Source organism: Sceloporus occidentalis, unplaced genomic scaffold, assembly GCF_023333645.1.
Source record: "Sceloporus occidentalis isolate IW3139 unplaced genomic scaffold, rSceOcc1.0.p SCAF_7, whole genome shotgun sequence".
Taxonomy (NCBI): Eukaryota; Metazoa; Chordata; class Lepidosauria; order Squamata; family Phrynosomatidae; genus Sceloporus; species Sceloporus occidentalis.
Window position 1 is genome coordinate 38,680,707 of NW_028316987.1, and position 15,339 is coordinate 38,696,045.

At 39.2% G+C, this 15,339-nt stretch overlaps 1 protein-coding gene across 3 annotated transcripts in view; it reads right to left on the bottom strand.

The window, feature by feature from the left end:
• The window catches only part of ITGA9 (integrin subunit alpha 9), a 282,149-nt gene that overhangs the window by 34,314 nt on the left and 232,496 nt on the right, over nucleotides 1-15,339 (bottom strand). For 2 of the 3 annotated variants that reach the window (XM_089532642.1, XM_089532641.1), the window contains one exon: nucleotides 2,085-2,210. The exons of the other annotated variant lie outside the window; for it this stretch is intronic. In XM_089532642.1, coding sequence (XP_089388768.1) covers nucleotides 2,085-2,210 — 126 coding nt within the window. The remainder of the gene's footprint in view (nucleotides 1-2,084; nucleotides 2,211-15,339) is intronic. 3 annotated transcript variants of the gene reach the window in all.

A 15,339-nucleotide genomic window follows, 5' to 3' on the forward strand; every position in this document is an offset into this window, starting at 1 on the left:
ATCCTGGGTACAGCTTTGTCTATTCTCCTGACCTCTGATTGTCCATGAGGTATACACAGGTGTCATCCAACCAACCTTGTGCACCCAAGAGGAAGGGAGCTACTTTTAACCTTGTCTGAGAAACAAAGACTGCCTCTTCCTTCCTGTATACCTAAGAGTAGGTGTACTGTAGCTGGGCACAGCCCCATGGTCCATTAATGACTGGAACAAGAAGAAGAGCAGAACCGAGGAGAGAAAGAAACTGCCTTTGCTCCCGCAAGCACTACTGATGGGGCTTTATTCTCTGCCAAGAGTCTTAGTGGATCTTGGCTATAAACTCCTTTTACTCTAAGGTCCAAAGTTCCAGAGACAGTGAGAAGAACATGAATAGACAATGTATAAGGCAACCATCATATGCAAGAACTGGAAAGGAGAAACCTGGTTCCACCTCTTTTATGTTCTTCTACTTCACTCTAACTAGAGAAGTGAGAATACATCACAGCTTCCTATATGCAAAGTCTCAGGCTCTGGCTAATGAAATTTTATCCAGTGCAGCAGCATTTTACAGAGGACCCAAAGGAAGATCATAGATCAGTGACAGAACATGTGCTCTCAGATAACTGGAAAAGACCTCTAAGCTTCAACCACTGGAAAGCTGCTGCCTGCCAACACAGATAATACTAAGATGGAAAAGTACCTGGTGCTGTAAGCTATATTTCAGAGGAAGTAACTGGCAAAACAACCTCTGAGTATTTCTTGCCTAAGAAAACCCTATATTCATAAGGATGCCATATATTGACAGGCAACTTGAAGGCATATAACAAAGCCATTGTAGTGTAGTGCTTTGAGCACTGGATGATGGCTCTTGAGATCAGGACTCAAATCTCCGGTTGAACCACTGGGTGACTTTGGGCAAGTCACACTCTCTCAGCTTCAGAAGATGGAAATGGCAAACCTCCTCTAAAGAAATTTGCCAAGACAACCCTATGATAAGTTCGCCTTAGAGTCACCATAAGTAAAAAATGACTTGGAGACACACAAGAACAATAACAACATGTTGGCCTAAACATAAGGAAATCCTATCACCTATACCTATACAGCATAAGAACATAAGATGAAACTTTGAGACTGAAGGCTTATTTGGTCCAGCATTCTATTCCCTCAACCACCAATAAGATGGAAAGCCTGTAAGTATAACATGAATATTCTCCCAGCTGATGTTCTTGAGCAACTATTACTAAGAGGCATCTGCTTCCTATACCAAAGGAAATCCTGGAATTTATCATCTGCTGCACTGCATCGAACATTAGTCTACCTAGAGTACTTAAGTTAATCACAACTAACAAATTCCATTCACTTTGATGGATATACTCTAAGTAAAATTAATATTAGATTTAGGGCTCTGAAAGGTCTCTCACTTTTCTAAATCTTGGTCCATTTTATCCTTCCCCCCAAAAAAACTAGTACAGTGAGCCCACACCATACACGGGCTCCTTATAGATGGCTTTCAGCTGAAGCCGCCCAAGAAATGGGCAAATGCCTGGTGTGTGTGCATTGCCGTGCAGCGAGCACGAGCCCCATTATATCCAATGGGGCTCGCCAATGGTGTGCGCAGCTGTGGGGCGTGTATGAGGCTGCGGGGTGTGCGCACAGCTGCGCAGCAAGCATGAGCCTCATTGGATATAAGGGGGCACAAGCATACACATTTTTTGCTTTATGCGGGGGGTCCAGAATGGATCCTTCGTGTAAAGCAAGGGCCCACTGTATATAATTCTGCATTGAAAAAGAATCTAAATTTGAGATTTCAAATGGGAATGCATGAGAAATGGATAAATTATTTCTTTATTTTTATACATTTTTTCTACTCAAGAGATCACAGTCTTGGCAAAGACATCCTTTTGTAATGAAATGCTTTCAGGATGTGGACCATGATGCGGACAACAAGATCAACAGGGACAGGAAAAAATTCTTTTGTTGCCAAATGTGGATGGAAAGTGCCACACATAGTAACTGAGCTCTACTGGCTGTAGTAGCAATGAGGAATGTCTGCACATACTTGGATCTTGCATAAAGAAGCACTTTTTTCTTTAAGTACGGACTCTTACCAGGACTCTTCTGCCAGACTTGGTAAAAAAGGCAAATATTGTGTGAAAAATGTTGTCCTTTTCTTGAGGAATGACACATGGAGTTGGGTTTCTCTGAAAAGAGCAGTTTCCTTTGTCTTGTGCAACCTATAGGAAGAACAAAGAAAATACAGATCCCTCACTTAGCATAACTTTATTATACACTAACTTTTCCATTAGATTAAAATGGCATATTGAGGGAGAGTTTTAATCCTATATGACAAATTTGTCCCATATGACAAGTAAGAAATTACAGGTGAACAAAGAAGCACCCTTGCAAGGGCTGCCATTTTTTTAAGTATCTGCTTACCTACCTACATAATTTGATTCCAAGAAAAAGAAATGGAAAATCTAATATTTACTATTGGTGCTGAACTGAAAAGGACGGGGAATTCCTACCATTTTATTTGCAATTGTGCAGTATTTAACCTTCATTTGACAAAGGGATTGTTGTTAGGTTATGGGAGATGTATGGTTACCATTCTCCCACATTTCCACCACTGGAAACATCAGCATCCTGATAGTACTAGAGCAGTATGGGTATCCTTTAAAGACTGCTGACAGAATCAAATGGCCATACCTTATTATGTTACTTGAAAATCTTAATTTTGGGCATAAATTTACCTCCTTGGTCTCATATTTCTAGTTATTTAAAAGCTTTGGTATTCATCGACAGAGTACCTATTACTTTTCACTGCTGTTTATATTCTTCTGTATACTTTAACTAAATAGGTCTTGGTTTTACATTTTTAATTGAGTTGCTGGTTCCAATGTACAGGCCATACTGATTGAGATGGGAGGCAAGGTCACTTATACTGCACAAAATTTCTTTCAATAAATTTGGAACTGGAAGTCACCATGCTTTGAAATCCACCTGCAAACTGATATGAACTAACACAGAATAAACCACAACATAGGCCTAGGTTGAACAGCTTACAGGATAAACTAAAATTTTAATGAATAAACGTGCTGGCTTAAACACATCAATAACAGTCATGTGAACTGATTATGAGATTTGAACAAATAATACAGATCCGACAATACACTCAGACTCTCACCCCCATTTACAAATTACAAATGAAAATGTTTACATGCACTGGAAATATAACATGCTTTTTGGGAGGTGGGGGAACCCCCGATGGACACAAATGGGGTAGAAACTGTATAAGGTACCTTGGATATGGGAATCATAACCTCATAGTAGAATCTTGATATGTCAAAACTGAATTCAGAGCTGTATGTGCTTGTACCTTGCAATGATTTTGACTGTCATGGTCACCTCAAATATATTATTTGGTTTCAATTATTGCAGTAGCCACATTCCAATGGATTTGAAATAATGGGTTTTTTAATGGTTTAGGTGGTTTATTGGAGTCTACTGTCATCATCTTTCTTTGTATTTTGGGTGACTTTTGCAGATACTTTGAAAAACTAATGGAATAATACTGCTTGACTATAATATGTTCTTGATCCTCCACAGGTATCTGCTAAAAAACACAAGTAAATCTGTCTGGCCCAAGGATGCTTTCTGTTCATTAAAAGCCTACAGACTTTTAATGAAACTAACCCAAGGACACTGTGGTTATTCAGATAGTGTTTTTTGACAGCATGGAATACACTGCTTCTCAGAAATAGGATATAACTACTGATGTAAAAATATGCATGACATTGTTCACAAAGAATGTGATGTATGCAACATGCAAAGTAAGTTCACCTAGGATTCTTTTTACAGCAGATGTTTACTTCAATAACCTTGTAGAGTAGGGAGAACAGAAAAAGAAATGGCAGTGAATTTTAGCCAGGCAGATCTTCATCTTCTCTAATGGCAGGCAATGGAAGCGTGCATATTTTAAGAGATTAAATGCTTGAAAATATAAGCAAGAGAGATTTACAGTAAACTAAATCAGGATGATACAGATACTGAACCCAAAAACAATACTCCAAGACAGTAGATTTATTTTTCTAAGAGAAATGACTGCCTGCAGACTCTACCATTCCTATTCGAAATTATAATTGTGTTTGGAAAAGACTTGTGACACGCCATATCACTAAATATGAATTACAATTAACTGAGAGCTTGTTCAGATGGATAAAACCAAAGGGCAATGCAAGAACACAAGCTATTCTGGGTTACTGAATGTTTGAACAAATGCATGTATTTATAAAGTTGGGATGTGGTGGCACAGCAGTTAAGATGCTGACTCTGATGATCACAAGGTCAGCAGGTCGAGATTCAAGCACCACGTGATGGAGTGACTTCCCATCACTAGTCCCAGCTTCTGCCAGCCTAGCCGTTTGAAAGCATGTAAAAGTGCAAGTAGATAAATAGGTACCACTTTGGTGGGAAGGTAACAGCATTCTGTGCAGTCATGCTGGCCATGAGATCAGAGAGGTCTTTGACAACACTGGCTCCCTCAAGTTAGTAACAGAGAGGAGCACTTCCTTCTACAGTTGGGCACAACTTGACAATCTTGTCAAAGGGGAAACCTTTACCTTTTAACTTTATAATGTATTATTTAATTCAAAATGCTAGACCCCTGTGGATAACATGATAGGATATTCTTCCCATACCTTTAAATGAATTGCTTGCCCATTTTTCATCAAATGGAATGGACACCAATTCAGAAATATAATCTATACAATACCAATGATTCTAAATTTTTAAAAAAGATGTAAAATGACGCAAAGGTACTTTGAAAACTAATTGTATTTAAATTAATTCATTTGACAAAACTAAAATCAGAAAAATTTAAAATATTGCCTCCAGTTTATTTAGAGATGACAGTATTTCCCCATTCTTTTTCTATAGCATGGGTTGGCTCTGTCTGCATACCCCTTCTGAACTAGTGATTTAAGTAAAATAATTATGAGAAACTGCATACTTTGATTCTGAAAGTAAAGGTATCATTTGTAGAAAGAAGAATACTATAATCTGAGCATACAGTTTGCTCATTTCAGTTAAATCTGTTTGCACCATTTTGCTGTATATTATCAATGGACACATACACATTCTGAAAATACTGCAAAAAATCTTAATATAACAGCATCCTTTTTGTGTGTTTTGCACTGGGACAACGGGGGCTGGACACCATTACCATTAACAAAGATGGCCACAGGTTTATTCCATAACACATGTAATAAATCAATCATGATTCAGTCATAAATCCATCACAATCCAGTTGTAAATCAATCATCACAATGCCATTGTAAATCAGTCATAATGTCACCATAAATTTTAGGTCCAGACTATTTGAGAGACTGTATCTCCCCATATGAACCTGCTAGAGCCCTAAGATCTTCAGGAGAAGGCTTGCTCTCCATCCTGCCACCATCACAGGCTTGACTGGTGAGGTCATGAGAGAGAGCATGTGATGGTGGCTGCTCCCACCCTCTGGAATGTCCTTCCATGACAAGTAAGGCTGGTCCCCTACCTGCTTGCCTTTTGTCGGCAAGCAAAAATGGTTTTATTCAGGCAGGCTTTTAATGTGTAATCATAGGGTGGCTTTTATATGGGGTGTTTGTTATATGATAATAATAATAATATAATAATAATAATAATGTTTTATTTATAAACCGCTTTTCCGCAGTGATCAAAGCGGTGTACAGATAAAAATTGCAATGACAGAATACAGAATACAGACTAAAAATTGCAATACATAATAAAACGTCAATAAAAATGATGTGAGTATTGTGGTTTTAATGTTTGTAATTTTGTATTGTTTTTAGCTGATGTTTTTAATTGTTTTATTGTACAGTCCTCCCTCCATTCTCATTGTCTTTAGACTCACATCCCTCGTTTATGCGTGAGGGACCAATGGACGGAGAATGAATAGGGTGCGTGCCCCCGCACATATATTCAAGCCAATTAGGCTTGAATATAGGCGAATCTCCATTTTAGTGAAGGGGTCCAGTATGGATCCCCTGTGAAAAAGGAGGGCCAACTGTAACATGTTTGTTAATTTTTTTATTTGTGAGCCACCATGGGTCCCTTTCAAGGGAGAAAGGTGGCATAGAAATCAAATAAATAAATAAAATAATAAATCTGACATAATGCCATCACATAAATCAATCATAAATCCATTGAAGCTCAAGCATGGTCAAAGATAAATAATCACTCATGACAAGTTGCATGTATATTCAGTTGAAGGGACATGGGGCATGAAGGTTCTATACTTAGCAATTAATGAGTGGAGCTTCCTTCTGCTCCTGTCTGTTAAATCCCTGAGTGGGATTGTACCCCATCCAATCAGTGTTATTTAGCCTGACTGTGCACATAGAGGGGTATCTGATATCTGTCCCAACTGCAGATTACCTCCCTCTTTCTACCAGCTCTACTATCCCCTATAGGTCCCCCACCTCCGCTTTATTTCATGCCTGATGTCTCCTCTTCCTTCCGATAACCACCACAGAAGGGGCCAGCCTAGCCTGGCAGCCTCTCCCCAATATTCCCCAACTGTTTTGCAGTGCTTTATCTGTTATGAATATGCTACCCATAGTGTCAAGAGGATGGCAACACTCCAATGAATGTAAAGGATGTAAAGCTACTCCAACCTTTACTTGCATAGAAGTCAGTACAAAGTTCATAAGTTAAAAATAGATCAATAGATGATTCCTAATGCAACAGACCCATTACAGAAACAAAGCCAGATTCTTACCATTTGTGATTCCTGTGTTTCTAAACAGTGCCTCATCTACTATTACTCTTCCACAAACATTCTAAGAGCTCTTATTTTTTGCATACTGAATTTTCACATTCGTATGTACAATCACACATGCTACACAGTTTCACGAGTCTGTTTTGGATGCCAATGCTGCTGAGAAATCCATATATTTCAGAACTCCTGAATGACAAATGATCATTACTGGAGAGAAACCCTTCTGGGTTGAATATGAATCAACTGACTCTGTTTCAAGCCAAATGATTTATTCATGAGCTCCAGGGTATGCTGACCTCAATGACTTGTCAAATGTTTCATTTTACAATTGTTGTCAGAGTGCCCCACCACCACCACCAAGTGGGATACTATCTTTTTAAAAAAATATCTCCTGAGCCTGATGTACTAAGAGTAAATATCCACAACCTGGGTAACTTCTAACACCTGTCCTTTTTTTTCTAGCGCTGTTCCAAATTTGTTCAAAAATATCATCATAAGCTTTTCAAAGTGGGAGAGCCTGTTTGTTCTCCTGGAAAGATGAACAACCCAAAACAAGCAAATGAGAAATGCTTGAAGGTGCAAAAGAACAGATGTGTCAAGTGATCTTACACATTTGCCTTCCACTGTTTCCTGTCAAATGCAAAGAGCACTCTTATGAACTAGGGTCACCAGCCTATGGTATACTGCACATGTTGCTTGCAAAAGATCCTAGCTTCAGCCACTAGTATATCCACATAGTACCTAAAACCTTGGGCAGCATATCATCCTGAGAAACACGAGAAAGGGTCTTATTCAAGTTCTTTTTTTCAATCCACCGGATACTGAGGCCAGAGCTTGTAGGGCCAAAGTCAAAGCATCAAGACTCTTTTCTCATCAGGAGTAATAACAGTATTGGAATCCTGGCAAGGTTTGCAGTTCCCTCTGAGCTGACTGAAATGTACATTTGGGATGTCTTGGTTTTGAAAAGACAATTAGGGCCAATTAACATTACAAAAGGCCTGTTCTTGGTAGAGAGAAAAATTGCCTTGATTTGAGATAAATTAGGAGCTAATCACCATGAGATAGAAAGGACTTGATGGCACACAACAACAAAGCAGCGGCTTACATTTCCAGCCTTTATTAAGGGATGTGGATATGGAAATTATCATGGTGTGGGTATGGAAGTTGTCACAATTTATCATTCCACCAATGTTTCTGTATATCCAGGAGCATTACAAGCATACATTTGTCCTGCTATTCATTGCTTCTCCTGCATATGGTCCTGTGTATGCCTTCGCTTCCCAGTTGAAAAGAGACCCCAAAGCCAGTGATTAATTCCACTCTATTCCTGAACTATGTCCTTATTTCTAGAAAGATTCAAAATGGACACCATTTTGGCACACCTATCCTAAGTGGGTTCAAGGAACAGATAAGGTGTGTGATACATATAGCATCTATGAAAAATGTTTGAAACTTTTAAAGTCTTATCGTATGATGAAAACTCAGTGTAATAGGTCAATAGCAAAGAATGGTTTATACAAACTGGCATAACAACCAAGAATAGGCACAATTAGCTCTGTTGGCATGAACAACAAAGACATTTAAGTCTTTGTGAATAGGAAGGACAGGCAGCATCCAATATATCAACTGGGAGAAGAAACATTTGTTTTATTTAATTTTAGCTCACAAACCGTCTAAGCCTACAGCTTAACACCACCATACATGGCATCCGAAAGGAACGTTTACATGTAACATTCCCATGCTCAAGTGCTCAACAGCTGACATCTAAGACAGTGCTTACATTCTGCCTTTCTCTGGTGGTAAAGCAGGGCAATTTATGCGTTATAAGGATGCCAGCTGTGACTTGATATGGGCAAAGTCTCACATAGAACTGCTAAAAACAGCTGTTACAAGATACCAGTCATGATGGTTGACAGAAAGGTGGATGCAGCCCATCCACCATGGCTTAAAGGAGCACGAGGGGATGAATACCTCTCCTGCTTTTGCTGCCTGGCTAGAACAACCAAGACTTGGTTGATGAGTGAGTGGTTCTCAAGCTCTTTTCAAGGCTGCAATGTATTTATAAGCAACTTTGTGAGTTACAAATAGTTCAAGGCTTGGTATAGGTTTGATGCTTCAGATCCCTTTGATTTTTATTTTAAAATCCCAGGGTACATTTTCATCTGTCAGTCTCCTCCCACACCAAAACATTTCTCTGTCAGTGTTATGAACAACCAGAGCTTTAAATAATTACCTTTTCGCACTACAGTTCCCCAAATCCACCCATCTATGTGTTCTTTGACTATGCTGGCTGAGGGATTCTGGGAACTTATCCAAGTTCTGTGACAACCTGAATAGTACACATCTTATTGAGAGCCAAGTCCTCCTAGAGAGGAATATGCTCATTATGTATAGATTTTCCCTGGAATGTCCCACTGAATTTAACAATGCTTAGTTTTGACTAGAAATCAATAGGTTTTGCTGCTTGGCTCAAACTTTGAGTTCCAATGCATGGAAGTTAGTATCTCATTATATAAGAACTTAACCTCATATAATGTCTGTTCCTTCATAAAATGACCATATTCACCACTGGTCCCAACTTGGTTGTTATTTCACCACTGCTCCTGGTTTAAGATATCTTTCTTTTGCTGTTGCTGTTGTTTCATTCAGTTTCACATGCTGTTCATGCTAAGTATGAATAAAGCATCAGGAGTTTGAAGGTAAATTAAAGGAGAACAGAAACAGAAACATTAATGGTATAATTGCACAAATTCAGAACCTTGTAAATAGGAATGTGTCATGGAGAATTTTGGTTTTTACCTTTATTTGCTCTTGTAGACTGCTTCAAGATATTGTTCAGTATGAGTAAAGGTCCCACCAATGACACTATCTCTCTGTGGTGGTGAGATTGTGCACTACTGTGAAGCAAGAGGCTATGCTGACAGCAACAGTAAGGTTTCCCGCCAGCTATTGGACAGTAGTTGTAGTGGGGGGGTGACACTGATGGAGGATCTTTGAGACAACACAAGTGGCACCATAGCTAACACTTAGTAGTAGTGCACAAGAGGAGGGATGGAAAACCTCTTTTGAATATCTTTTACCGTGCAAACCCTATGTTAAGACAATCCAAAATGCTGGAAGATGAAACTCTCAGGATGGCTCTTAGTAAATTACTAGGGTACAACAGAGGACAACTAAGAGTAGCATTGTGGCTAGTGACACAACTGAACTCAAGCTGAAAGGATGCACAGGCTGCCCTACCCGCTAAACTAGCCTACTAGTCTTTAGCATGTAGTAAACATTCCTGAACCAGTACTGAAAGAAAAATCAACTTTCTTTCCAGTTGGCTTCTATATATACAACAGGAGTAGGACATTGTGCCTATCTCCTACAATGCCAGAACATCTTGGTACAGCCTTGGTTTGCACTGTGATGGCTTTATGTCTTCAGACTGGGCCTCTAAACCAACTTTTGCATGTGTGCTTCTCTTTACCACCTGAACTCTGTGTTTTTCCTTCTGTCTCCACAACCTATACATCTTCTTCTTCTATCGTCTCCAGTGCAAAAGCCAACACAGTCGTTCATCACACTTTGCATCCTTGCTAAGCCTATACACTTTGTAGATCTAGCACCTGAAAAATACTCCAAAACAAATTGCAGAACAAATTCAGAGCCAAACTAGACAAAGCATGTTTATGAAAATGCTATACAGCTGGATTGGCTATAAATTGGGGAGTGGACTATACTAAGTGGAATACACAAGGAATGAGAAAACCTACTCCTTCAGTCCCCCTATGTCCTCAAACTACACTCTTGAAAATTTTCCCTGGCCTTCTCCTTTCCAATGCTAGATCTGAGCTGGGGCACGCAGGGAGGAGAGAGATTCATATTAAAATGTCTGGTTTGGCCTTTAGTCACAAACTTTCTGAACAACCAAAACTGTGAATAAAATTTGGGCAATAATAATAACTTATTATTTCTATACCCCACCTCTCCCTACATATCAAGGTGGGATTACAACAAAATCACATACATCATACAAATCAAACATTAAATTTCCATAAAAAATAACCCTCTTATGACACAACAATATAGTGCGATGCAATACAATTTAAAATAATACATTTGCCAAACCAAGTAGGGTAAGGTAGCACAAATGATGTATTTACAAATAAATATGTCTAAAATATGAATGTCCCTTTCTTCATAATCTTCTACTGGAGACACAGTAAAATGCAGGAGGAAATTAAGGTTTGGTGGGGGTTGTACAAAACCTCTATCTGTGATGTGGAATGTATGGCTCTCCAGGTGTTCTTGATCTGCTGTTCCCATCATGTCTCAGCAACCTCTGCTGGCTGGGACTTCAGAATTTCCATGAAAGAAAGATCCAATGATAGTTCTTGTGAAGATGATGGTCTTGTAATATTGTATTATTATAATATTATAATTATATTATTATATTATTATAAATTATATATATATATATATATATAATTATAAATAAAAATATTATAATAATAATATAATATAATAATAATATAATTATTATAATACTGGCATATTGTAGAAAAATAATGGCTCCCCCCCCCCCCATCACATACTGCTGTAACTTATCTATCTCAGTAGAAAACCTGTATGTTAAGTACAGGGGACCATGTGGCTCTGTAGAAGTTGTCAGACTGTTCCTGTTGTATTCCTCACCACTGGCTATGCTGGCAGGGCTGCTGGGACATTCAGCCCAACAATGTGTAGAAGCCTGCATGATCCCCACCCGTGGTTTAGTGATTGTGCAATTTAGATCAAAATAGTGTTTTATTGTAGAACTGAATATGAGCAAATAAATTCAGGCACAATGGGTGTATTCATAAATGATCTAAATTTACCCTCTGATTTACCTTGGAGTATAACATGCAAAGAGAAAATCAATGACAGCAAGGGCTAGGTGTTTAACCAGCTGTTACAATGAAGATGAGTTTCAAAATGTATAATCACTGAGTATTCACATGTAGTTCCAAGCTCTTGCTGTGCAGCTTTGGTCAGAGCCAAGTCTCCAAGTTTCAAAGGAACAAAATTAAGCAGCAAGAAGAAGCTGCTGAACACATGTGCACACCCATGCACAGAGTCTACATCAAATGAAGACAAGAACTTTATCCAGAAGATAACAAAAGGTGTTTCTGTAAATGATAACAAAGAATAGAACACACAGAATTTCTAGCCCAGCACTGGCTGGGTATTCTCCTTTAGTTAATAATGGGTTTAGTAATAATTTTCCTTCTTTTAAATCCTAAATATATGTTAAGATGATGTAACCAGCATTTAAAGACTCTATGTTACTACATGATTAAAAATACACTAGGACACTGATGAACAAGAAATGAGACCTTGATTAAATGTTTAAAAAATCATTTTTTCACTTCAACACACTACAAAGAGAATTATTAGAGTTTCTCCAGATGCCACAAAACCTTCACCTCAAAGTTGCAGAATTAATAATACAATCATGTGCAGTTTTGGTCAGCATTTCACAAGAGCACCTGCTGCCCTAGTATAAAAATTAACAAAAGGGGGATGCTGGCCTACTGCCTGGCTAGCTGACTGGGAAGTCCCACAAAGGTGGCTTGGGCAGGCATGAAGGACCTTTGGCCAGGTTATCTTCAAATTCAGTCATCATCTCTAAGTAGAGAATCCTTCATACACACACATGTCTTGGTTGTTCTGATAAAATGAATTGGGGAGTCTTATGCAATACTCTTGTTCCAGCAACACTGGAGTGTGAAGTTTTAAAGAAGATCATTTAACCATTTCTCCTCTGTTGTTTTCTCCAAAGCTCTACTGGAAGGTGTGTTGAAGATAGACTAGAGGAGGCATAATAGGTTCTTCATGGCTCCTTCATTGCCGCATAGTAGGCACAATGAAGGGGCTTTGCCAATTATCAGTCATATCTGTTCCACCTGCACTCTAGTCTTTGTCCAGCCAGCTTCACTGCCATCTTAGGTACTCCAATTAATTACAGGCTCCACAGCACTGGACTGGATGCTTAGGAGGAACTGCATCAGTGGCCCTTTCCATATCACCATAGTGAGACCAAGCCCTTAACAGAATTGCCATCCCTAGCAGCCAGAAAATCCCTCAGAGCATTCAGGAATCCTTCAGATTCTGTAAGTTTCTAGGGTGGAGCATCTTCATTAGTTCCACACCCTTGCAGGGTGGATCTACTACTGACAAACCAAACTTCACAGGAAAGTGATCTAACCATAACAGCAGGCTTGTACAGCGTGCCCATGTTATACTCAGGTGCGCTATATGCAGCTTTGAGCATATGTGCAAAGCTGTGCGGGAGCGCATGGGGTGGTGCATCCCATTTGGATGAATGAGGTATGCGCCCGTGGTGCATGAGCGCTGCTGCACTACCATGCAGCTGTGCCGCCGCATGCACAAACCCCATTCACTTGAATGGGACTTGAGCATGTGCAGTATTTGGCTTACGTGGGGGGAGGTCTGGAATGCCAAGGGCGCACTGTAGTATACCCCAGCGAGAACATTCTCCATCCCTTGAACAGCCAAAACCAAGTCTAAGACCTGCTGCATATGTTGGAATGGAGATGTGCTGAGACAGCTTCATGATTGTCATGGTAGCCATGAAGTCTTGAGCAGACCCTTTCAGGACAGCCTCTGGATAGATACTGAAATTCCCCAGAACCACAGGTTTGAGGTTTACTAGCACCACTTCTGAGACCACCTTGGCCAATTCAGGCAGGGAGGCTGCTGGGCAGCAGGGTGGGTGGTGCACCAGCATCATCCCTGTTGTCTCTCTTTGGCCCAACACAAGGTACAAACCCTCAAAGTCACTGCTAGAATGTATGTAAATACGACAAGAGTCCTTATGGATGACAACAACTCCTCCCTTCTGGCCCCCAGTTTAGGCTGATGCTGTGGTGAGTACCTATGCAGACAAAGCTGGGACAAGCCCAGCCCACCAAGCACATTCACCCAGGTCTCCATAATGAATACAAGGTCAGCCCATTCATCCACAACCAAATCATGAAAGATAGTTATTTTATTACAGGCTGGCCTGACAATGGCATCACAGCTGTATAAGGCAGCACAGTGGGGCTTCCACGTGGCTTCATGTATATGGCAAGAAATGTGTCACATGGGCAACTGCATTGTATCTCACTTTAACAACCACAATTGATGGAAATAAGAGGACTGTCATTTTGCCAACAGTAGGAAATGAAATCAAACACTCTGGAAATGCTACATCCCTGTAATGGATGCTCTACTGTCTCATCTAAAGCTGAGGAACCAAGAATAAGTGCAGATGGGATGGATGGGGAAATATAATCTAGAAAGATCCTGAATATGTTGTGATAGCTATCTCAAAATAGCCTCTGCTATACCATCAATTTTCAATCAGATTAGCTTGTTTACAGATATCTGAGATAGCCACTAATAAGTGCTTGCCAAGGAACAAAGATTTCCAGCTGTTACATAGCAAAGGGTCAAGATATTTCAGAGAAACAAATTCTGCCTTGCATCTTTACTGATGGGAATTCTTTCAGCTCCCAGCCTATGACCCAGACATAATCCACCTCCTCTTTTGAAAATTCTTAAAACATTAGGTTTTTTAGGAAGTGGAAAGTACAGTTCTAGAAAAAAACAAATTTAAAATAAGTGCTCTTTGACCCCTTGACCCTTTTGAGTAGACAAGGTTCCTTCTTGGCCCGACATGCATCTTAAATAGGGAGATTTATTTCTCTTTCCTATCAAATATTTCAGAAGAAACACTAGTGCTTGAAAATATTTGAGGGATCAAGAGGAGCATGAGTGAGTCTTAAAGCCAGGGCTTGGTAAAGTAAGTAAACTCCAGGATCTCCAGTAGTGACATGTGAGCGGGGGAATTCTACTTTACTGTAGCTTTCCCAACCTCTGCCAAAAATCATGCAACAAGATAACTGACACCAGTGCAGAGAGATGCTCCAACCTCTTTTTTTCCCCATGAGATCTGGATCTTCTTATATTCCTTCAAGGCTGCAGAAAAGGGTAAGATAGCACTGACTTAAACAACATGAAGGTGACATGATTACTGTACCTGAGATATACAAGCCTTTGACTTTTAATTGGTTTTGCAAGGTGTGTCTTTTTTAATGGAGTGTGCTGGTCTTTGATCTTTATGTTTTGAACATGTTTTTAAGTGTTTCTACATTAATGTTTCAATTAATTTTAATAGTATTGTCTATTTTATTTTTAAAAGCTTTTATTATGCATTGTAATATTTGTAAGTTTTAAAAAATTTATTAAATTTATAAAATTGTAATTTTATTTTAAAAAAAAACAACAGCATTCATGTGAACTATATTGCTATATCCAGCCCTGACCATATTTCTTCTGCTCTTCAAATAATTGCTGAAAACTACTGTCTTCCGTGCTGCTAATTAGCCAAAATAACATTATTTTTGGGAGAAATTAAAAAAAAAACTGTTATAATTGAAATGTTACAAAACCTTTTCTCTGAGCAATTTGTCATTCTGTAGTTACAACTTCTAGTGTAAGCTGCCTTAGACTCAATATTGGGAGGAAGATGGGATATAATATAATATAAA